Source organism: Odocoileus virginianus, unplaced genomic scaffold (genome assembly GCF_023699985.2).
Source record: "Odocoileus virginianus isolate 20LAN1187 ecotype Illinois unplaced genomic scaffold, Ovbor_1.2 Unplaced_Scaffold_1, whole genome shotgun sequence".
NCBI classification, from domain to species: domain Eukaryota; kingdom Metazoa; phylum Chordata; class Mammalia; order Artiodactyla; family Cervidae; genus Odocoileus; species Odocoileus virginianus.
This window is the reverse complement of record NW_027224263.1, coordinates 1026685-1051280: the sequence shown is the minus strand read 5'-3', so window position 1 is coordinate 1051280 and position 24596 is coordinate 1026685. Positions and strand designations below refer to the sequence as shown.

General features: G+C 46.2%; 1 protein-coding gene across 12 annotated transcripts in view; it reads right to left on the bottom strand.

Annotated features, from left to right (window-relative positions):
• The window catches only part of FRMPD3 (FERM and PDZ domain containing 3), a 143954-nt gene that overhangs the window by 8700 nt on the left and 110658 nt on the right, over positions 1–24596 (bottom strand). For all 12 annotated transcript variants that reach the window (XM_070462246.1, XM_070462247.1, XM_070462256.1 and 9 more), the window contains 5 exons: positions 24332–24468; positions 23906–24032; positions 21641–21730; positions 19426–19605; positions 8289–8433 (listed from right to left, as the gene is read on the bottom strand). In XM_070462246.1, the coding sequence (XP_070318347.1) occupies positions 8289–8433; positions 19426–19605; positions 21641–21730; positions 23906–24032; positions 24332–24468 (679 nt within the window). The remainder of the gene's footprint in view (positions 1–8288; positions 8434–19425; positions 19606–21640; positions 21731–23905; positions 24033–24331; positions 24469–24596) is intronic.

Sequence of the window (24596 nt, the reverse complement as noted above, 5' to 3'; positions counted from 1 at the left end):
TCACTGCAGATGGTGACTGCAGCCATGAAATTAAAAGATGCTTACTCCTTGGAAGGAAAGTTATGACCAACCTAGACAGCATATTAAAAAGCAGAGACATTGCTTTGCCAACAAAGGTCCATCTAGTCAAGGCTATGGTTTTTCCCCAGTAGTAGTCATGTATGGATGTGAGAGTTGGACTATAAAGAAAGCTGAGCACAGAAGAATTGATGCTTTTGAACTGTGGTGTTGGAGAAGACTCTTGAGAGTCCCTTGGACTGCAAGGAGATCCAACCAGTCCATCCTAAAGGAGATCAGTCCTGGGTGTTCATTGGAAGGACTGATGTTGAAGCTGAAACTCCAATACTTTGGCCACCTGATGCGAAGAGCTGACTCATTTGAAAAGACCCTGATGCTGGGAAAGATTGAGGGCAGGAGGAGAAGGGGACGACAGAGGATGAGATGGCTGGATGGCATCACTGACTCAATGGACATGAGTTTGGGTAAACTCTGGGAGTTGGTGATGGACAGGGAGGCCTGGCATACTGTGGTTCATGGGGCTGAAAGAGTCGGACACAACTGAGCGACTGAATTAAAATGAACTGAACTGATTTTTCCCCAAACTTTCCTCTCATCCAGGCTGTCATATAACTATACAAAGCCTATGTTTTTAACCATTACTCTATAGTTCATCATGGTGGTCTGGATGCTGGGAAAAAAAACACAAAACTTCCAAATGCCTTTCAAGTTCCAGTTTGATGAGGGCAATGCATCAGTGTTACTTTTCACTAGAGTTTACAGCCATCACAAAAATGTGATGCTGTCACTTAACAATGGAGCCCCAAAATACATGAAGCAAAACCTGATTGAATTGAAAAGAGAAAAATACAATTCAACTGTGATAGCTGGAAACTTCAATACCCTACTTTCAATACTGGATAGAACAACTAGGCAGAAGATCAGTGAAGAAACAGAGGACCTGAACAGCACCATAAACCAATTAAACCTAACAGAAATCTATAGAATATGTCATTTAACAATAGCAGAATATACACTCTTCTTAAGTGTACCTGGAACATTCTCCAGGACAGACCATGTATTAGGTCATAAAATAAACCTCAACGAATTTAAAAGGAATGAAATCTTATAAAGTATGTTTTTTGAGCGCAACAGAATTAAAATAGAAAAAAATAATAACAGAAAGAAATTTGGGAAATTCATATGTACATGGAAATTAAATTAAACATTTCTAAATAACCAATGGGTCAGAAAAGAAATCACAAGGGAAATTGGAAAATACTTTGACATGGATGAAAATGAAGATACAATGCATGAAAACTTATGAGATCTAACTAACGTAGGGTTTAGAGGGAAATTTATAAATACCTAGATTTAAAAGAAAAAAAGATTTCATATCAGTAACCTGACCTTCCACCTTACAAAACTTGAAGAAGAGCAAAGTATGGGAATTCCTTGGCAATCCAGTGGTTAGGCCATGGCACTTTCACTGCCATCGCTCGGGATCAATCCGTGGTGGGGAAACTAAGATCCTGCAAGCCACAAGGCATAGACAAAATAACCCCCAAACAAAGAAACAAAAGCAGTGAACTAAACTCAAAACAAGAAGAAGCAAAGAAACAGTATAGAGGACAGAAAAATAGAGAAACATCAGTGAAACTAAAAGTTGGTTCTTTGAAAAGATCGATAATACCAACAAACTTAGCTGTACAGACCATGCTAAAAAGAGAGACAATTCAAATTATTAAAATCAGGAGTGATAGAAGGGACATTACTACTGACTCTCCAGGAATAGAATCATTTATAAGGTGAATATTTTGAATAAGCTTATCCCAGCAAATTAGATAACCTAAGATAAAATGGACAAATTCCTAGAAATACACCAATTACCAAAACTGAATTAAGAAGACAGAAAATCTAAATAGGCCAATAGCAGGAAGATAAACTGAATCAGTAATTAACTCCCCCCAAATTAATCAAGTCAATCAGTCAGTCAGCCCAGGCCCAAAATGGCTTCACTGGTGAATTTCATAAAGTGCTCAAAGAAGTAATTTATAGTAATTCTTCACAAACCCTTCCAAGAAATGATAAGGAACGGATACTTCTCAGCTCATTTTATAATTGTCAATATTACCTTGATACTAAAACCAGACAAAAGCATCACACAAGAGAACTACAGACCAATATTCCTTATGAATATAGATATAAAATATAATATAGTCCTCAACAAAATACTAGCAATCAGAATCCAGCAACATATATCAAGAATTACACATCATGCCCAAGAGGGATTTATTGCAGGAATGCAACACTGGTTTAACATCTGAAAATCAATTAATGTAATACACTGTATTAATAGAATACAGGACAAAAACCACATGATCATCTCAATAGACACAGAAAAATCATCTGACAAAGTCTGACATCTTTCATGATAAAAGTCAACAAGATGGCAATAAAAGGGAATGTCCTCAACATGATAAAGGTTAACTGTGAAAAACCAAAATTATTTTCATACTTGATGGTGAAAGACTGAAATCTTCCCCCTAAAATAAGGAAAAAATCCAGGATTTCTACAGTCACCACTTCCATTCAACACCATACTTGGATTTCTAGCCAGGACAATTAGTAAAATGAAATACAGTCATCCCAATTGGAAAGAAAGAAGTAAAACTATCTCTATTTGTAGATCTTATATATAGAAAATCCCAAGGAATCCACTAATAAACTATTAGAACTAATAAACAATCTCAGCAAGACATCCCTGGCAGTCCAGTGGTTAAGACTGTGCTTCCACTGCAGGGGGCATGGGTTCCATCCCTGGCTGGGGAACTAAGATCCTGCATGCCACATGGTGCAGCCAGAAAAACAAAAAGAGAAAAGCCCAATACCAGCAAGGTTACAGTATAAACACTTAATATACAAAAATCAATTGTATGTTTATGCAGTAGCAATAAATAGTCTGATAATAAAATTAGGAAACAATTCTATTTACAATAGCATCAAAAATAATATACTTAAGTATAAATTTAATAAAAGAAGCACAAGAATTATACACTGAAAACTACAAAACATTTGTGAAAGAAATTGAAGATTTAAATAAATGGAAAGATATTGTGTGTTCATGGACTGGAAGACTTAATATTGCTAAGATAGCAATACTTCCCAAGTTGATCTATAGATTCAACACAGTCCCTATCAGAATTCTTCACTTTGTAGAAGTGAAGTGAAAGTCACTCAGTCACATCCAACTCTTTGTGACCCCATGGACTATACAGTCCATGGAATTCTCCAGGCAAGAATACTGCAGTGGGTTGCTGTTCCCTCTCCAGGGGATCTTTCCAACCCAGGGATCGAACCCAGGTCTCCAGCATTGCAGGTGGATTCTTTACCAGCTGAGCCACAAGTAGAAATTGACAAGCTAAATAGAAACTGACAAGCTAATTCATAAATTCACATGGAATCACAAGATCCAGAATAACTGAAACAATCTTAAAAATAACAAAGTAGGAGGACTCATGTCCTGATTTTAAAACTCACTACGAAGCAATGGTAATTAAAACTGTGGTACTGGCATAAGCTTAATCATATGGAATAGAACTGAGAGTCCAGAAAAAAATCCCTTTTTTATGGTCAAATAGGCCAATTTAAGAGCTTCCCTGGTGGCTCAGTAGTAAAAAAAGTCTGCCTGCCAATGTAGAAGACGTGAGTTGGATCCCTGGGTCGGGAAGATCCCCTGGAGAAGGGCATGGCAACCCACTCCAGTATTCTTGCCTGGAGAATTCCCTGGACAGAGGAACCTGGTGGGCTACAGTCCATGATGTTGCAAAGAGTTGGATATGACTGAGCACACACACACACATGCTGCCTCTCTAAACATATAGTCAATGTAACCATATTGAGTGGGTTCAATTTAGATCATAGTGGCTGACTCTAGGGAATTCTGGGTCAGCTGGGGGAATGATATGTAATGACCTCTGTGCTTTAGGTAAGAAGTGCTCTGGGGAGCCAGGAGCACGAACTAGCAGTTCAGGAGGTCTCTACCCAGAGGCACTATCCACAGGGCCCAGCCATGCACCAGGTGCTAACTCATTGGGAGGCAGATGAATAATAAGCATAGCCAGCCTGGCAACAAGCTGCCATCAGAGGTGGGTCCCAGGGGCATGTGCACTAAGCAGGTGGTGACTTCTCTCAGCCAAGGTCCTGACGTCCAAAGGTGGCTTCCCTCCTTGCAAGATGGAAACATCTCCCAGCACCAGGTTGTCAAGGCCAGGTGACACACAGCCTGCCACTTGGTGCTGTGATGTGCAGATCCAAGGAGCAGCATGGGGCTGTGTGGCAGAGACAGTATGCCTGGAAAAGCCCACATCTCCAGACAGAAGATTACAGATGCCAATAAAGTCAGCTATGGTATGCTGATGGCTAGGACAGCGTGCCTCTCAGACTGAATCTGCTGTAAATTGCTCATCAGCTTTCCCCAAGAGGGATGCCCTAGTCTATCCCTCTGTACTCAGCTACTCTCAAGGGTGACTTAAATTCTTGCAAAGAAATAGGATGGTGATTCAACTGTGCTCTGCTTAGTCGCTCAGTTGTGTCTGACTCTGCGATCCCATGGGCTGTAGCCTGCCAGGCTTCTCTGTCCATGGGGATTCTACCAGGCAAGAATACTGGAGTGGATTGCCATGCTCTCCTCCAGGGGATCTTCCCGACCCAGGATTGAACCCAGGTCTCCGCATTGGTGGCGGTTTGTTTACCGTCTGAGCCACCAGGGAAGCCTGGTGATCCAACTAGATCACTATATAAGTATATGTGTGTATGTGTGCTCAGTTGTGTTCAACCCTTTGCAACCCCATAGACTGTAGCCTGCCAGGCTCATCTGTCCACGGACTTCTCCAGGCAAGAATACTGGAATAGGTTGCTATTTCCTCCTCCAGGGGATCTTCCTGACCCAAGGATCAAACCTGCATCTCTTGCATCTCCTGCATTGGCAGGCGGGTTCTTTGCCTATATATGCTCAAGCATCTCTCTCTCTCTCTCTCACACACACACACACACACACACACACACACACACACACACACACAGAGCAGGATGTTGACTTAGCTAGCCTCGCTATATTCTACAGTCCAATAATCATTACTGGTTATAATAATGACCTAGAGGCTTTGGAATAAGTTTATGTTCTTTCTGACTCATCATTAAAAAAGCCTGTTATGTTCAATCCAGCTTTAGCACTCTGTGCATATTGTGGAGTTTTAACTTCATGAAAATCAGTAAGCCATGCATGGGCTATGTAGTAGCCATTAAGCATAATACTTGATTCACTAGACCAAACTGCTTTATAACCATGGGAGAAAATGTAGAGTGAGTTCCTCCAACTGTGGTCCCAGTTGAGGCCCCCAAACCTTATTTTCGTGGATTTTTCCAGGATACAAGGGAATTCAAGGCAGGAGAGAGAAGGTAGCTGCCTCTAGATTTCCCATAGCCGGAGAACTGGCATTTGTCTGAGTATTTCTCAAGCCCAGCTAGTTTTCTGTTGTGTCAGCTGAATTTCCCCTAAATAAATGCAAAGGCACTTACTGCACTGACATTATCCCTTTCATCATGTCCATATTCCCTCACTAGACTGTAAGCTTGGCGAGGACAAGGACCACGTCTGTTACTCCTGGCTCTATCCGCACTGCCTGGCACATAGTGAATACTAGAGAGAGAGTTGTTGAGTGAATAAATGAAATACCTCCTGTGGGGAAACTACTGATAAAACTCAAGAGGTAATCCCTTCCTTCCCACATCCCCATTTTCCTTTTTCATTCAGTCTCAGAGGAGAGGAGATGCTTTCTCTTTTCTACTAGTGGGTTTAACAGCATCCTTTTGGCCCAGCCAGCTGAGAACTGAGTTGAGCTAGTTGGCAGTCAGTGATTGCTGAGGGATAAGAATAGAGAGCAGCCAGGGAGACCAGGCCCTGAGTGGTCTGGAGCTTTGGTTCCTGAAGGTAAAGCCCAACTGAAGTTTGCAGGATTCTTTTTCCCTATAGGCCTTTGCTAAATAACACAGCGCTGGGCCTTCTGTTCTGAAATGAAAGTGCAGGCCAACAGAGGAAAGCCATCTCAGCTTTGTACCAGGGACTGATGGCCCCTCACTGTAACCTGGGCAGAGGGCTCCTCAGTGGTACCCACTGCTGTCTTTCTAGCCTGTCCTTGGGGTCAAGGGAGAAGAAGTGCACATCAGCCCCTGACAGGCAGAGCTGGGAGGCTCGCCCTATGCCACTAGCTGAGAACACTGGGTGGCTGCTGTTAAACCCAGCATCTGACAGTCCCAAAGGCCACACAACCAGACCCTGCTGTGGACTATGTGCCTTGGGGAGGTGAAGCACTGCAAACAGCAGGGATACCACTGTGGTCTGTGTGGCTCCCACATGGACAAGTGAGGCCCTATGGTAGAGGCCACCTGAGCCCCCATCACTCTGCAGGTCCAAGGGGGCTCTCAGGAATCGGGGAAGCACCCAAAAGCCACGCCCAGTTTTTTTGAAACCTCTTTCCAGGCTGCAACACCTCCAATGAGAAATGGATTTGCCTTTGGAATAGCAGCAGGGTTGCAAAATAAAATGTGCTCAGTGGGACTGCCAGGACACAGAAGCCTGTGCCGCTTACTTGGTGCCATTGTCCCCACAGCAAGGAGAGTACTTAAGGACAGCGCTGGCTAGGGTGGGATGACAGAAACACTTTGGCAGGCTGGGTGGGACTAGCAGAGTCACTCCCAGGGTCTTGTGAAAGTGGATCCCTTTAAACAACCGTCATTTCCACACCTGGTCCTCAGCTGGGTCCCAGGCTTTTCTTTCTGGCTTTCCTTTTCCATTTCTCCCTCTTGGTGCTGTTCAGTAAGAGGTATCACTGGATGTGACGACAGAGAGGAAGACCACAGGTGACACTGACAAGGTTAACACTGGCCTTGGCATCTTTTGGCCGTCAGAGGTTTGATAGTGCAGACGGCTGCTCAGCCCCTCAGCTCCTTCATGTGCCTTGAGGCCATTGATCATTTCCTACATCTGTGTTTGGTGGATTGCCTTCTAATTCCTCTGGACAGGGGCTTCCCTGGTGGTCCAGTGGCTAAGACTCCGAGCTCCCAAAGCAGGGAGCCTGGGTTTGATCCCTGGTCAGGGGACTAGATCCCACATACCAACTAAGAGTTCACATGCCACAACTTGAAAAAAAAAAAAGATCCTGCATGCCACACAAAGACGGAATATCCTGCATGCTGCAACTAAAACCTGGCACAGCCAAATAAAATAATAGTAATTCCTGTGAACAATGTGATGAGATGTAAATACAGGCTTGTCACCATGTTCGTGATGAAGAGATCATGAAGTGAGAGGGTGGGTGTGGGTGTACACAGCCCACAGGCTGCTAGTTCATCCCCCAGAAGTGTGTTTTTACTCCTCGCTCTACATCACAGGTAACCATACTGCAAACCAAGATGGCCTTAAAGAGAAAAGAGACAAGCGGCAAGGCAAGTGGATGGAGCCGTCAGCATGTGAGGAGGACGACTCCTGGGCAGTCAGTCTCAACTTCCACCTATGATGTTTGAGTGCTGGGACAAGGCAAGCCTCGGGTGTAATACATGGAATGTCTGTTCTTTGGGTCTCCTCCCTCTCCTCCTATTGTGGTTCAGGATGGCAGTATCTGGACTGTGCTGATCTGTCCTAAGGCCCCTATGTGTCTCATCACCAGCATAGCTCTGGGTGATACACCGAGTTGCCTCACTGGGAAGCCTTCTGTTGGGGGGCAGCCCTTGACTCTATCTGATCCTAGTGATCATTCCCTCCTATCTCTGAGCCTCTTGCTGGGCTTGCATAGCCCTTCCTACTCCCACCTTCCATGGCCTCTTACTCCAGGCGGCTCTGTCAGTGCCCACTCTGATGAACAAAAGAAAGGTTTTAGCTTCATTTTCAACTGAGCCAGGACATCTGTGCATCTTTCCTAGATCACTGTACCTGTAAAGCTTTGCCTTAGGTCCCATGTGATTCTCCAATTGGTTCTATGAATTGCTCGTTTGCTGTTTTTATGTTATGCTTGTTGACCAACTCAGACGCAATGCATTGTCACCAGCATCCTTTGTGGGACAGGCCCATATGAAGGCCAGCTGTCTTTTCCACTGGCTTGGGCCAGGTGAGACACAGTGGTGTATCATGGGCTCCTGGTAAACCAGGAGCTGGAAGAAAGGGGTGAGCCTTCCTCCATGTCTGCAGGGTCCAAAGGGCCTCTGAGACATCGAAAACTCAGGCTGAGCCCTACCTGCCTTGATCATTGGAGGTGGAAGAGGCTGGCTGGCGGGCCTGGAGAAGACCATCTTCCTGGAATCCAGCAGGAGGCGGCAGTACCCCGCAATCAGGCAGGCAAAGTTGGTGGCTTCGGGCCACTCCATCAACAGCACCAGAGGCTGAGGGAGAGACAGGAGAAAACGTGAGGAGGCAGGAGGGAGGGGAACAGGTGCATGTCCAGGAGAACAACAGCAAAGATGAGATGACTTGCATAGTTATGAGAACATCCTTTCTGAACCCCACATTAAGGCACCTAGGCTGACAGATAATTTCTTCTGATTTGAGAATTTATTTATAGTCAACTCTTCCCCAGGTATCAAAACTAAATCAATCTTTAATTACACATTTAATGAACCACTTTTACTGAAACAGACTAAAATTATATAACATCACATGACTGCTGTGTGGCTGTTCGGGTTTATTGAGGCTCGGCAGATGGGCAAGCCTGCTGAGAGAACAAGGCTGAACCTGGGAGTCTATGCTAGGTTGGGGAAGATCCTTGCCAGGAAGTTCCTCAAATGTATGAACTATCTCTTACTTGACTCTATAACCTGCTATGGAACCCAGAACAGCTCCCTGGACATGGACACTCTGAGCAATCCAGTCCTCACTGTGTCTTCTGAGCCACAAAGTCTTTCTGGTCTGTAGTCCTGCTCAGACCTGCATGCTGTCCCCCCATTTTCCTCTATTTCCCAAACTGCCCTCACAATGTTAACTGGTGCCACTTAAAAGAGTTTCTTGGTCAAATATGTATGTGAAACACTGAGTTAAACAAAGCTATGCACACAATTATACTTATGGGAATTCTCAGATCCTTTAATATATTAATATGCACTGTGAAACTTCAAGAGGAGGGCTTTAATACTGCAACTTTTTCCAATTATTTGACAAAAAAATCTATTTTTAAGAACATCTCATAGTAGTAGGGCTGCTTTTGGCAGAGGGTTGTTTCATTTAACCCACACTGGAAAATACTAGCATACTCTGTTGACTTCTGCTCCCGACCCTAAATCAGTCAAATTAATCTTGGGGTGAGCTAGCTGACTACTTCAAAGACCTGGCAATGATATAGCAAAAAAACAAACAAAAAAACCCCAAACCCCCAAAACACCAACACCTTTTCTAGAAACCTTCCCAATATTTGTATTCTTCAAGTGTGGCTTGAAAATAAATTTGGATCAGACTGAAGCCAGCCATGAGAGTATTTTCCCTGCCATAGGGAAGTGGCCTCCAGGTAGAGACCACTGAAGACTAGCTGAAGAGGAAGCCATGGGGTCATGCATCATCTTGTCTTTTGAGGGTTTCTGGACCAAGCATTAAGAGCAAAAATAATTAAGAGGAGGGTTAGTCAGAAAGATAAAGACCATTACAGTATACTAACACATATATATGGAATTTAGAAAGATGGTTAACGATAACCCTATATGCAAAACAGAAAAAGAGACTCAGATGTATAGAACAGACTTGTGGACTCTGTGGGAGAAGGCGAGGGTGGGATGTTTCAAGAGAACAGCATCGAAACATGTATATTATCTATAGTGAAACAGATCACCAGCCCAGGTTGGATGCATGAGACAAGTGCTTGGGCCTGGTGCACTGGGAAGATCCAGAGGGATCGGGTGGAGAGGGAGGTGGGAGGGGGGACCGGGATGGGGAATACATGTAAATCCATGGCTAATTCATTTCAATGTATGACAAAAACCACTGCAATGTTGTAAAGTAATTAGCCTCCAACTAATAAAAATAAATGGAAAAAAAAAAAGAATTAAGAGGAGGGAATGAGCCTCCTCTGACTAGTGAAGAAGCTACCGCAACAGTGCAGGTGAGGGGTGATTAGGACCCTATCAGGGGCTTCCTTGATAGCTCAGACAGTAAAGAATCTGCCTGCAATGCAGGAGACCTGGGTTCGATCCTGGGTCAGGAAGATCTCCTGGAGAAAGGAGTGGCTACTCATTCCAGTATTCTTGCCTGGAGAAACCCCAAGGACAGAGGAGCCTGGCGGGCTACAGTCCATGGGGTCACAGAGTCGGACACGAATGGGTGACTAACACTTCTACTTTCAGGGCAGTAGCAGTAAAAAGGCACATCACAAACACTTGATGGAACTTGGTCACCAACTTGACTAGCCCTATTTGGCTGGACCATTACCTTGGGAACAATTCTGAATCCAAACCAGCTCAGCTTTTAGCTAAAGTTGTACCAGTCAGTTTTCTTTGCTATCTCTCAGGATCGTGAAACATAGCTTGCATTGAATATTTTCAGTTCATATAGACCAGGGATTGGCAAACTTTTTCTGCGAAGGGCTAGACAGTAAATATTTTAGGCCTGGTGGGCCACACAGACTGTGTTGCAGCTCTGCTATTATAATGTGAAAAAAGCCATAGATAATCTGTAGGCTAAACAAATGGGTGTGGTGGTCTTCTCCAAAGACTATTTCTAGAAACAAGTGCTGGTGGGTCAGGTTTGCTTCATAGTTTGCCACCTAATCTATGAGTAAAGCTACTTTCCAACTAAATACAATAGTCTGTATTCACATTCGCACCTCTCAGCTTGTTTCATTTGTCAACAGAGATATCATAGTCCCTTGGAAATTCTTCTCTGGACTTCTGTTTCCGAGAGATGACATTGTGCTCTAGTTCTATAAGCTCTGACCACATGTATCTCTCTCTCTCTCTCTGGGTCTCTTCTTGTGTAACCTTCCTGGGACCTGATGTCTCAGGCTCAGTCCTTAGGCATCAACTTTCATTTTTGTGCTAGGGATCCCAAAGTCACTATTTCTAGTCCATTCCCCTCTTGAACTCTTTCCCTATCTCAGAGCTTGTACCGTGCTGGGTCTATATCACACAGTCTTCTGCTGGATCGAATCCTATCTTAAGTTGTTTAATAGTTATTGTTCATCCAATTATACTGCATGCCACAGTAAGACATTTTGGATTCTGCCCCACAGGCAGTGAGTTAGTGATGCTCCTATGGAACTCATTCAACACCATCAGGAATAAAACAAAAAGGAACCATCTGTACCCAGAAGAGCAATGACTTATTCTCCAGTGATAAAGGGACCAGGGATGAGATACTACCTTTGAATCATTGTTTGGAAGGGGTAGAGGAGATGTTTGTACCTCCAGTTAATGCATGCTTCTCAATCACCACAGAATGGTCAACTTCGTGTACAACAAAGTAGAAACAAAGGGGAATGGGATGGGGTGGTGAGGCAGGGGGAGAATAAGATCCCTTTCCTTTCTGCCTCACCCCCTGCCACAAACAGCAGAAGGATACATAGAGCGGGTGTGGATAGCTGCTATTGCCATTACTACAAGGGCCCAAGACAAGCTAGGCTGGCCTCTGGAGCATTCACAGACATCATGGCCATTGCTTCATTGTGGACCCTCATAATCTTCCTCTAAGACCAAATCTTCTCAAGGTATATGTAAATGGGTCACAAGTGTGCTGAGATCCTGAGCCCCTCAGCCTCTGGCCAAAACTGCCTCATCTGTTTATTCCAGTGGGCCATACAAATTGTGATATTTTCATGATTAGGAAAAGGTGAAGATACACTAACCTAAGGACCTTTGATAGCCTCCTGATTGGCCTGCTTTTTTTTTGGCCATGCTGCACAGCATATGGGATCTCAGTTCCTGACCGGGGAGCAAACCCGTGCCCCTGGAGTGGAAGCACAGAGTCCTAACTACTGGACCACCAGGAAATCCCGGCCTCTTTGCTTCTAGTCCCTACCCACTTCACTCCACTTCACCTTCATCTTGCTGCCTGAGCATCTATCTAAAACACAACTCTCACTTAAAATCTTTAATATCTCATTACCTAAAATCTACTGCCTTCTAACGTCACACAAAGCCTCTCGTGACCCAACCTACAGCTCCAAGCACATCTCCCACTAACTCTGACTCCTCTCATCACTGTCCTTCCCCATATGCTCCAGCAACACCACATCATTTACAGGGTGCTAGACAGGACTTGTGTCTTTACCCTCTCATACCCTAACCTATGCCATTCCCTCTGGCTGAAATGCTCCCATGCCCTGTCCACCTAGCAAGCCACTACACACTGGCTAAATGGCTCAAGGACCACACTACCCCCTGAGAGATGCAGCCATTCATCTTAGCACAGGGACAACATAGGTCCTGCCCTCATGGAGCTTATAATCCATCAGGAAATAAGACATAAATGAAGGGAACTTCCTCAGTGACTAGGACTCAGCACTTTCACTGTGGTGGTCTTGGTTCAATATCTGGTTGGGGAACTAAGATCCCACAAGCCTCTCAGTGCAGCCAAAAAATAAATGAAGTAATCATACAAAGGAATATGATTGCAAGGTGTGATAAGCACTATGAAGGGAAAGTGTGTGTGCATGCTAAGTCACTTCAGTCATGTCTGACTCTTTGCGACCCCATGGACTGTAGCCTGCCAGGCTCCTCTGTCCATGGGATTCTCCAGGCAAGAATACTCAAGTGGGTTGCCATTCCCTTCCCCAGGGGATTTTCCTGAGCCAGGGATTGAACCCTTGTCTCTATGTATCCTGCCTTGGCAGGCAGGTTCTTTACAACTAGTGCCACCCAATATGAAGGGAAAGTAGAGAGACCTATCAGAACATAGAATGTACTGGACTGGTGGGTGGGTGGGTGTGAATGTGTGCATGGGTGACTACTTTGGGTTCAGAAGCTGGAGAGAGCTTCTTTGAGGAAATGGCATTGACTGACAAATAGAATGAGAGATCACTGGACCAAAGCACAAGCTGACTGACTGATGGACAGACTGACGACAGACTAGCTGGCTGCAAGCAGTCTGACTCACTGACACCGTGGCTGACGAGCTGGCTGCAGGACAGGCAGAATGCCCAACAGCCTGACATCTTGACTGGTTAGCTGGCTGGCTGGCCAATGGACAGATCAGAGGCTTAGTGCCTAACTGGCTGATTGACTGAACTGTCTGCCTTCAATTTCCCCTCTTCCCTCCTACCCCCACTATGGCCCAATGTCAGTAATAAAACAGTATGAAGGCAAAATCTTATGCCCAGAGAGGGCCAAATGTAGCCTGAGTTGGCTCAGCAAAGCACATCAGCAGCCTCTCATCTGCATCCCCATACAACCCAATTGGCTCCAGCACAGGCCAAATGTAGCTTGCGAAAGGAACACAGAGGCAGTTTTTGCCAGCAGGGGTGAAAAAAAAAATCAAATCAGAGGCAGGCAAGCAGAGAGATTGGATAGGTTTTCTTAGAAAGCTTCAAAAACAACATTTTATTTTAAATAGGATTTTAATGATCATGACGTCTAATGTAATGCTTGTCCCGACAGAAACCACTAGAGCAATAAGGCTCAAACATGAGAACAGGAGACACGCTGGGCTGCAAGAGTTCCTTTGGGACTTTTGTATGATGATTTCTTTCTCCCCCTTATGGGTTTCCGTGGTAATGGGGTATGGTAATAGCCCAGCGCCATCTCAGTCCCAGACTGCTGTCTCCTGGAGAAAGATATTTGCAGACTACCTCATGTTTGCCTCACTCAGAGCAAGTAAACTAAGTGAAAACTAACTAAATAGGCCCAGTGAAAAAGTGAAAGTGATGGTCACATCCAACTCTTTGCAACCCCATGGATGTAGACTACCAGGCTTCTCTGTCTATGGGATTCTCCAGGCAAGAATACTGGAGTGGGCTACCATTCCCTTCTCCAGGGAATCTTCCTGACCTAGGGATTGAACCCAGGTCTCCAACATTGCAGGTGGATTCTTCACTGTGTGAGCCACTGGGGAAGTCCTTAAATAGGCCCAGGCCATCTTCAAATGGAAAAGGAGAATGGAGTTGGAGGCATGGCCAGCGCTGAAAAGTACAGCAGGGATTCATCTGACATGCTCTAGCACCACCTTCCTGGGGTGCCCTGGGAGTTTGAAGGCACCCAGCACTTGGGGATGTCAGCTAGGGAGGGGACTGGCCTTGGGGGAGCCTCAGCTCACACTAGCATCCCTGAAAACAGGAAAAAATGGGAAATCAGAGGCCTGGAGGAGTAAGGATACAAGATGATTGTCCTTGAGTCCCAAGGGACTGGTGCCTTTGCATTCTTGCCTCCACAGCACCAGGAAAGGCTAATTGTAATAATCAGCCAATTTGGGGGCAAGGCAGAATATCACTTTAAGGCAGTGGTTCTCAGGCCAGATGCACATTAGAATCACCTGGGAAGCTTTAAAAACTTACCTACTCCTGACCTCATCCCCAGAAATTCTGGTTTTTAAATGGTTTGAAAAGAAGGGCCTGTGCAGCCAGTGGTTTTTAAATCTCCATACATGAATCAAATGTGCAGTCAGAGCTGACTGCCTTAAGTGAACAGTCTCAGTTATTAAGGCCCTTCCAGAATATTCCCAAACCAGAATAGCACATCTAGGGGAAAATGGCCAACTCTGGTTTCTAACTTCATGTTCCTTGTTCAGGAAGTTCAAAGAGTCTTTCCTCAGTGTACCTCATGGAGTGGTGTGCTGGTAAATGTTTAACAACCAGTTCTCCAAAGTTCTGATTTGTAGCGTTTGCTAACTTTCCTGGCATATATACTCGCACCATGGCTGCTTTCCAGTTATCAATATGACCTCACTGAATGCAGAGTCGGGAGAGATACATATGCCCAATCAGCTCTTATGTGCCTGTGTGAGTTGGGTCCAGCACGACACTGGCCCTACGGAGAGACTCCTACTGAGCCCAGGAAGTCACCCTCCAGTGCAGAGCTTCCCAGATTGTCTTCCCAAATCCTCCTCCTTGTGCACATATATGGGAGAGGCACTGCTCAGTAACCAGAGATACTGCTAATATAAAGTGCCTCCTGGAAGCTTCCTTAATCCCCCAGCCAGAATTAATTTTACCCTCCTCTGTATTCTAACATGGTCTTCCCATGCTAAGAATCTGGCAGCCAATGCAGGAGACTCAAGAGACACAGTTTCAGTCTCTGCATCGAGGAGGAAATGGAAACCCACCCCAGTATTCTTGCCTGGGAAATCCCATGGACAGAGGAGCCTGGTGGGCTATAGTCCATGGGGTCACAAAATGTTGGATGTGACTGTGCATGCATGCATATACTCTAACATGATCTTGCTACCTCTTCTAAGGTACCTCCTTTGATATGCATATAAGGGTGTACTTCTTTCTCTCCTACAAGACAGTAAGCTTCTTGAAGGCTAGGAGCTATGTTTTTTTTTTTTTTTTCATCTTTGTATCTCCCATTGGGTTTAGTGTCCTTCCAAGCAACAGTAAATTCATAGTAAATGACTGTCTAATGAAACCTGGATCATTTTGTCCCTCAGCCTTCCTCTTTTCCTTCGACCAGTATATCACCAATTCTGCCAGTTTACCTGAGAAAGGGACACTTCCCTGTCCATTTCATAGGGCACTGACTTGTAAATAGAGATGCTCACGTCAGACATCTCTGAACACAGATGCGTCAGATTTTATGTTAACAGAAGTTGGGTTGCAGATGGAACATTTATCAAAGAAATTACACTTTAATGGAGTGAATGAGAGCTTCCTATTTGAAGGAATCTTAGTTTCCTGTTGCCTCTGTAACAAATTAAACTTAATGATTTAAACAGTACATGTGTATTCTCTTATAGTGCTGGATATCAGAAGTTTGACACAAGTCTCAAGGGTAGGCAGGCCTGCATCCCTGTTGGAGGCTTTAGGGGAGCACAGGTTTCCTTGCCTTTTCTGGCTTCTAGAGGCTGTCCACTTTCCTTGGTTCATGACCCCTTCTTCCATCTTCAAGGCCAACAAGGTTGGGCTGATTCCTTCTCACATCACATCACTCTGACCTTCTCTTTTGTCTCCCTCTCCCTCCTTCTGTCTTACAAGGACACTTATGTTGACACTGGGCCCACTTGGATAATCCAGGCTAATCTATTTATTTTAAAGTCAGCTGACTAGCATCTTAATTCCATCTACAACCACAGTTCCCCTTGCCATATAACATAGTGTATTCACAGGATCTTGGGCTTAGGGCATGGGAATTTTAGGGGAGGGGTATGCTTCTGCTTACCACACATGATAAACCTTTTGACAAAATAGAAACATTTTAATATAAATTAGAATTCTCCTGTGGTTTCTCATATGCATTTTATCAGTGCCTTTAAGTAGAGCCAATCTGATCTATCTACCACTTGATGGCTGTATCATCTACCTAATGATTTGCTGCTTCTCACTCAGCAAAGCATAACCTTCTCATACCCCACTCCATGCACCAACAAGATGTCCTGTTTACCCTGCGATGTAGGGTCTCACCACTTCACCCAGCCACAGTGTGGACAGTCTGTGAGCCGTCTGCACAGCACCATGGTTCAGTGCATTCAGGATACAGGGAGCAGGCAGCAAGGGTTAGGTATAAGACCTCTGCATTGTGTGTGTGAGAGAGAAATGTGTATAGGGATATGCAAGCAAACTTACTGATTCTATGTTTCACCCTCACTCTTGTCCATTATCACAGCTATTCCTCCAGTTCAGACACTGCCCTGGTCACTTCACCCTTGTACTTGCACTACTTTCCCCTCTCTGCCTCCCTGGCTTCACACTAGCCTTGCAAACGTCTGTCTGGTACACTGGTCCCGGCCAGCTTTTGGCTTGTCATTCCTCTCTTCAAGGGCCTACCGTGGATTCCTAGTATTCTAACACATTGAATCTCAATTCCTTGGACTGGCCTTTGAAACTTTTCACCAGCTCATTCTGCCCACCCCCAATCTCTCTCCAATCTCTTCTCATTATTCTCCTCTCCAGCCAAGCAACTATGCTTATCGACCGGCACATATGGCTTACTTATTTCCGTGCTTGCTCTCTGTCTGTGAACACATCCTACTTCTCCTTGCTAATCCATGCCTATCACTTCAAGATCCAGCTTCAAACACTCTCCTGTGGGAAGCAAGTTCTGGTTAACCCCTTCCTCTTCTTTTGTTCCAGATTCCACGCCACACTTAACCACAAAATTGACTTCATATGAACTTTTCCTCAATGCTGTTTTGCATTGGCAAAAATAACAGGTTGCATTTGTTGAGTACTTACTCTGTGTCAGACAGTGTCCTAAGACATTTTACCTCATTTTCTCATTTAATCCTGAACGATGACCTTTGGAGACAGGCACTCCATTTTGCAGTTGAGGAAATCAGTGTTTAGAGAGATTAAGACACTTTCTCAAGGCCACACAGCTAGGAAGTGGCAGAGCTGAGATTTGAACTTGGTCTGTCTGATTCCAGAGGTCCATACATGTTCTGATGTGGTATGATTAAGGCAAGTCATGTGCCTTTGTGAGTCTCCCCAGTAAGAGCATGACCCCTCCTGGGCGGCATTCATGCCCACAACTGTGGCCAGATCACTCCTAGAAATGAGAGGAGAGTTCCTCACTCAGGCAACACCCAGCAACTCTGCTGGGGCTGGTTCCTCCCAGAACCACGGATGCAGAAGTCAGTGGTTCTCAAACTTGGCTATATTACAGAATCACCAGGGAACTGAAAAAGAAAGAAATCCTGATGCTCAGGCTACAGCCTGACCAATTAAATTGCAAACTCTGGGAACAGGGTTCAGTCATCTACATTAAAAAAAAAAAAACTCTCAAGGAAATTCTGTTGTGTAGCCAATGTTGAGAATCACTCGCCGAACAGAGGAGACTCAGTTGGAAACCCATTTCTCAGTTTTAAACCCTTTTAATTTCTCAGGAAGCCATATCTTCCCTGTATGACCCCCACTTCCCTGTCTGTTTGGCTTTTCACCCAACAACATCTGAGGAGGGCAGCAATCATTGGTTGAGGAAGTGGCCACAAGCCAATTAAATACCGGCTCTGGGAAGGTTCCTAAACCAATGGAAAGCCTGTGAATCACAGGTGGAAAAAAATTAACATATTAAAGCTTCCTGGGTTTCACAAAGACAAAAATAAATAATTTGCTCTTTTAGAAACAGCAAACATTCCACCTCTTAATCTGCTAACAATATCTCCCCCTGGGAAATCCTTTAAGATTAAGAAAGGAAACTTGCACCTCCTCTAGCAGATTCTGCCAGCTGGCAGGCAGGCCTGCCCCCCATCCACACTGGGTCACTGGGTGTTCAAACAGGAGAACCATAGAGGGGGCGGCTGATCACGGCTGCCAGATTCTGTACAGGCGACAGCTGCTTGCCAGTCTGAAGGAGCTGATCTATGGAAAAGGTTTAAGATTCTAGAAGAACTTGACTCTGGAAGGTGAAATGGGGATGAGGCTCTGCCTGCTCCCTGTCCCCCCAGGACCCCTTGGTTCTGTCCACACACTCAGACACTCCTCTCCTACACGAATCCAAGTGTGTGCGCCTATGGCACCCAACTGGTGTGCATACATCCCTTCAGCCTCAGGGGAAGCCAGGGGGGCCTGGGGAGGCCAGAGTCCCCGGGGCTGGTCCATTTACCCCAATGCCCCACATGAATATCATGTCCTATGTGTGCTATGACATGAGAAGGATTGGCAAGAGATGGCCTGGGGGTAGTTCCAAGTTCCCCAATCTCTGTGCTCATTGCTAAAAACCTCTCACGGGTAGATCAGACACTTTCTAGCCTTCCCTAGCATGGGCTGACCTTAATAGGGGTTTGTCAAGTGCCTCCCTGGTGGCTCAGTGGCAAAGAACCTGCCTGCCAACGCAGGAGACTCTGGTTGAATCTCTGGTCTGGGAAGATCCCACAACTGCTGAGCCTGTACTCTTGAGTCCAGAAGCTGCAACTCTAGGGCTCTGTGCCCTAGAGCCCATGTTCCACAATGAGAGGCAATGAGAAGCTGTGCACCACAACGAAGAGTAGCCCCCACTCACTGCAACTAGAGAAAAGCCCATGCAGAAAAGCCCATGTAGCAATGAAGATCCAGTACAGCCCATAAATAAATAAATACATAAATAAAAAATTTTTTTAAATTGCAAAGGTGATTAAAAAAAATGAGGTCAAGATAGCATGTCCCAGAGGGTTGAAAAGAGGAAGAAAGATAAGCCCCCAAAGGCCCAGGATCTGAATCACTTCAGAATCACTGACCCTCACCTCATGGGCTGAAACTGTTTGTCAAGTTTACTTCTTCCTGTCTTCCCCAGGCCTGTTCCTGGGAAGGAACCCCTCGAAGCTGGGCTTACCTTGGCATCCATGATGCTGGTCTCCACCCGGGCCACGCCCTGGTTCTCCCGGAACAGCTGGATCTTGCTGATCTTGCTGAACTCGGACAGCACAGTGGTGAGGTTGGTTTTGAGGTCAATAACATGGCTGATGCCGTGACGGGGTCCCACCAGGAGGGTGGTGGCTGACTGCTTCTCATCCTGGGGCCCCAGCATGGTGCACAGCATTCACAGAAAGAAGGGCAGAGGAAGTGGGGCAGAGGAGGTGGAAGGCAGAAAGAGAAAACAGGCATTGGACTGGTTCTTCTGGGAGATCTGGAAATATCTGGAGCTCAGGGTCAGGGCAAGAAGACAATCTCGAGGAGAAAATGGTCTGGTATGCCCCTGTTCCCAGGACAGGGCCCTGGATCATCGGTCTAAATGGACACATTAGCTTCAGTAGCAGGGAAAGTGAAGTGGGTAGCAACAGGGCTAGTTCTAGCAAAATCATCAAATAGGTGAGGTCTGTTTTGGTGCCTTTGAAGTACCCTTATCCTACTAAACCCTGGAGATTTTTCCACTGGTTGCCTTGGGCCACTCAAGGCTCCCTTGGTGCTCTGTCTGAACAGGTGGCATCCTGTGTTTGGTCTTTACTGTCCCCCACCAACAGCTTGCACTTCTCACCTGGTGCAAAAAGCTAAACTGACAAAGTAAGCTGGAGGGGGATCTCCCTCCCTAAGAAGCCATTTGCCCTCTATAATAGGCACTATGGGCTTCCCCAGTTGACTCAACAGTAAAGAATCCACCTGCAATGCAGGAGATATGGGTTCGATTCCTGGGTCAGGAAGATCCCCTGGAGAAGGGAATGGCTACCCACTCCAGTATTCTTGCCTGGGAAATCCCATGGACAGAGGAGACTGGTGGGCTACAGTCTATGGGGTTGCAAAGAGTTGGACACAACTAAGTGCACACACATATAATAGGGACCATAGTAGTCTTATCCCAGAGGAATGATCTAGAAGAATTTCAGCAGTGGACTTCCCAGGATCCTCAAATCCCAGTACGTAAATGGTCACCTCTCTGCCTGATGGACTGGATTTCCTTAAGTGGTCCTGACAGGCTCCTTGGTGCCATCAAGCCTGAGCCCTCTGCCGGCTCACTCCCTGGCATTAGCATCACCCTAAGGAACCTCTTCCATCTGTTCTAGACACTTTGATAAGTGGCTTTCCATCAGTGTGCCCCACGAGCATGACAGCGTGTTCCCCAGAGCATGACAAACACCTGGATCCAGTAAGCAAATGATTTGAATTCCCTTTCAAATCAGAAGCACACTAGGGTAAACTAGCCTGGGGCACAGTCTTAGGGGAACCACTTATGCCCTACCTCAGAGGAGCATTGCTGTAGTGAAGGCCCTGGGTGGGGGCTGGTGCAAGGGGCATCCAGGCTGGGTGATTGACGGAATATGGGTAAGAACAATGAAATAGGGCAGGGGTTGGCAAATTCTGGCCCACAGGCCAAATCCAGTCCTCTGCCAGTTTTTGTCCAACCCATGAACTGAGAATGGTTTTGTACATTCTTAAATGGTTGGAAACAATTCCAAAGAACCATATTTTGTGACACGTAAAAATCACATGAAATTCACGTTTCAGTGTCCATAAACAAAGAGATATTGGAACAGAGCCAGGCCCATTTGTTTATGCCTTGTTGATGGCCACTCTGTGCTACAATGGCAGGGCTGAGTGGTTGCGACAGGGACCCTTGCGGCCTGCCTGCCAAGCCTATGCAATTCACTTATCTGGCCCTTTACAAAAAAAGTTTGCTGACCCCTGAAATTGAGAAAAGGAGGCACAAAAGAGCCTGGAGGGATGCTGAAAACAAACATTATCTCCTACTTTACATTTTATTTTTTGGCTGCACCACATGGCATGTGGGATCTTAGTTCCCCAACTAGGGATTGAACCCAGGGCCTTGTAAGCAAAGCACCATGTTCTAACCACTGGACTGCCAGGGAATTGCCAAAAGTTTTTACATTTTACTTTATTTATTTATTTTTTGCCTCCTACTTTAACCATTTTACCAGAGGTGTGACCAGAATACCATAGGACCCAATAGGGAGAAGGAGGAAGGGGAGGGAAGTCCTTTAGAAATATTCACTGACAGGCAATGCCACCCAAAAGATCTAATGGAGTCCTTCTGTCCCCCCACCCAAGGACAAGCGCCCCTAAAGAGCTCCCACCCCCTCACTGCCCTCACTTACCAGGCCCACAGTGTTGAACAAAACGCCCGTGAATGTTGGAAGTTCATTCAGAATTCGAAGATACTGGAGTTTGGCCTGAATTGCAGAGCCCTGTGGAAACAACCCACCCAGAAGTATGAGAAACTTGAGGTGCAGAGGAAAAGCAAACCCATGTTTTCAGGAAGGAGGGTCAACAGTTTTGGATAGGCACTAATCAGACCAGCCAGCAAGCCCCACTGTGGGACCTTTGGGAAAAATCACAGGAAGGTTCCAGTTTGTACAGCTCTTGCCAGACTTTAGCATCCCATCCCACTTCCTAAACCCTCCTGCTACCTCCAGGTCCTCATTCCTGAAGAATTCAGCTTACTCATTTTGTTCCTGGGTTAATCTCAATGCCTTTCCCCAACTTCAACACCCCATGACATCTATACCTCTCTCTTGAGATCCCTGATGACCACTAGGTGCTGGCCATCCCCAACTTGATACCTTTATCCTGAGCACTCCTAAGTCCCACCCTGCTCTTCCTCTGGCAGAAAAATTTCCAACAGTGGTCCAGGCATTCCCTGGGCATTCAGGCCAGAAACCTGTGAGTCACATTGGACTCTTCCCTCAGCCTCTCACGTCACCAAATCATCTTGATTCTACCTCTTACTCCCTCTCCACCCTACCATCCCTCTTCTCTAGCTCCATGGTCATTGCCTCAAGGTCTGCTATTTGCATCTGGCAGCCAGGTTACCTTCAGTACCAACACTCATTTCCCTTCATATCTTCAGTGAGAAGGAGCAGCCTAAAACTTAAATCACATCAGCTGCCCAATTAAACCCTCTTGATGGCTCTGTGCTGCCTACAGGATGAAGGATAATCCTTTTCCACAGCACATGAGGCCCTCCATGAACAGGTTCCTGCCAACCTCTCTGGCCTCTTCTCTTGCCTGCACCCTACCCAGGCAGGTTTCTTGAACCCTCTCTACTGGTTTATGCCAGATTTCTCTGCCTGGGGATGTTCCTCCCTGCAACTTGTCTAGACAAACTCCTATCTGTCCTTTAAGACCCATCTCTGGCATTGGATGGCATCATGAACTCAATGCACACGAATTTGAGCCAACTCTGGGAGACAGTGAAGGACAGGGAGCCTGGCATGCTGCAGTCCATGGGGCCACAGAGTTGGACACGACTGAGAGACTGAACAACTGGCATCAAATGCACCAATTCCTGGCCTTTTCTATTTCCTTCAGGCTGGGCTGGCTGTTCCTCCTCTAAGCTTCCAGGGAACCTGCATGGGTTGGGTTGCACTGTGTTGTGACTGCCTCTGGTTTTCCCACCAGCCTATGCTTGACTCAGGGCAGAGACTGGGCTTTCTTCATTTTTATGTCTCCAGCCCAAGTGCTGGGCTGGGGTGCGGGGTCGGGGGTGGGGCGGTGGCACTCAAAAATAATGTTTGCTGAGGAGATGGTTGGGAGCCCTGAAACTCTCCACTGGGAAGAAAACAATCTGATTAAATATGCACAGCAAGGTAGGAATGGCTTAACTCTCCAGGGAAATTTGCATCTTAAAAGAGAAGCTAGTTGGGAATGCAGGGACTCTGGGATGGGTGTGATATAAGAGGGCAACTGTGTCTTGTGTCTCCATCTGCATGTAGATTCTGGGGCCTCTCACCACCGCCTCCTAGGAGGCCAGGGGACTGAGCCTTACAAGTCAGAGAAGGGCCTGCGGGGCTGGGGATGCAGGGAGTGGGAGTCCCTCAGAGGGCATCCCAGAAAGGGAAGGAAAGTGACCTGAGCCCTCAAAGTGACCTGGAGTGACCAGCAGTGATCTGGAGTCCTGTTATCCAGGTTAGACCTTGTCCCATGGGGCTGGGCTTTTATCTCCCAGAATTCCCTGTACCAGGACTGATGAACTAGAAAGCTAATGGAGGACAGAGTAGTCATTTCCATGGGAAATGTGTCTCCCCAGGGTTCGGGGCTTGTTCACACGACAGGTGCTTCATCAGCAATGACTAAATCGATGAAACAACCCAAGAATTTTTTCTGCTTGTATCTTGGTCCCTTTGCTTTGAGGACCCTGGGCTCTCCCAGGGACTTGCCACTGAGCTGTCTCTGGGGGAGGCTCAGGCTTGGGGAAAAATCCTCTCCACAATCATCCTCCATATCTGGTCAAGCTGGATGCGTATCCAGGTCAAAAACAGTGGGGAGAGTCCCCAGAAGACCAGACTTGCTGGGAAACCATGCAGGAGTCCCCCAGTGCCACTAGTGCCCCAGCAGGGGGCCCTGGGGCCGACTCTGGATACCTTGGTGCCACTGGAAGGATGTGTTTGATGTGCCTTCAGCTGCTGAGAGAGAGATTTCCGGAGGGTCTTCTCTTTGATGCCCTGTAGGAGGGAGGGGGGAAGAAAGGGTTCCAGGCCCCACTCCTTCCTAAAAGCAGAAGAAAAGTAGGAAATTAGAGAGACAAAGTGATACAGGAAAGGAAGATGGCAAGACAGAAATGGACTGAAATCAGAGACAGAGGTGGAGGAATGGAGACTAGGGGAGGCAGGAGGCAGGCAAGTAGAAGCTAGAGCTCAAGGGCATCTTGGTCTAGGGGGTGTGAGGAAGTCGAGTTCTCACTCCCATCCCAGGCCCATGGTCCTCAAAAGCATAGCACAGCTCAACCACTGTACCTTCTCCCTGCACAGCTATGTGCCCCCCTTCTGAAGGGCCCTGGCACAACTCACTCCACATTCTTGAGCGAGATCTTCTGACTAGGTCGAGTAGCTGAAACAGTGATATAGATGTGGAGGGCAGCAAGGCCCAAAAGCATCTCTGGCTTGGGGTCCATTCCAAAGCGTTCTCGGATGACATCATTCCGACTCTGCAAGAGAGGGCAGTCCAAACCCATCAGTTAGAGATCTTCCGGCCACTGCACCACCGACTCCCTTACATCCCAGAAGAGAATCCTGGTGTCAGTTAGCATCCCAGACCAAAGGAAAGAGGAAGGTT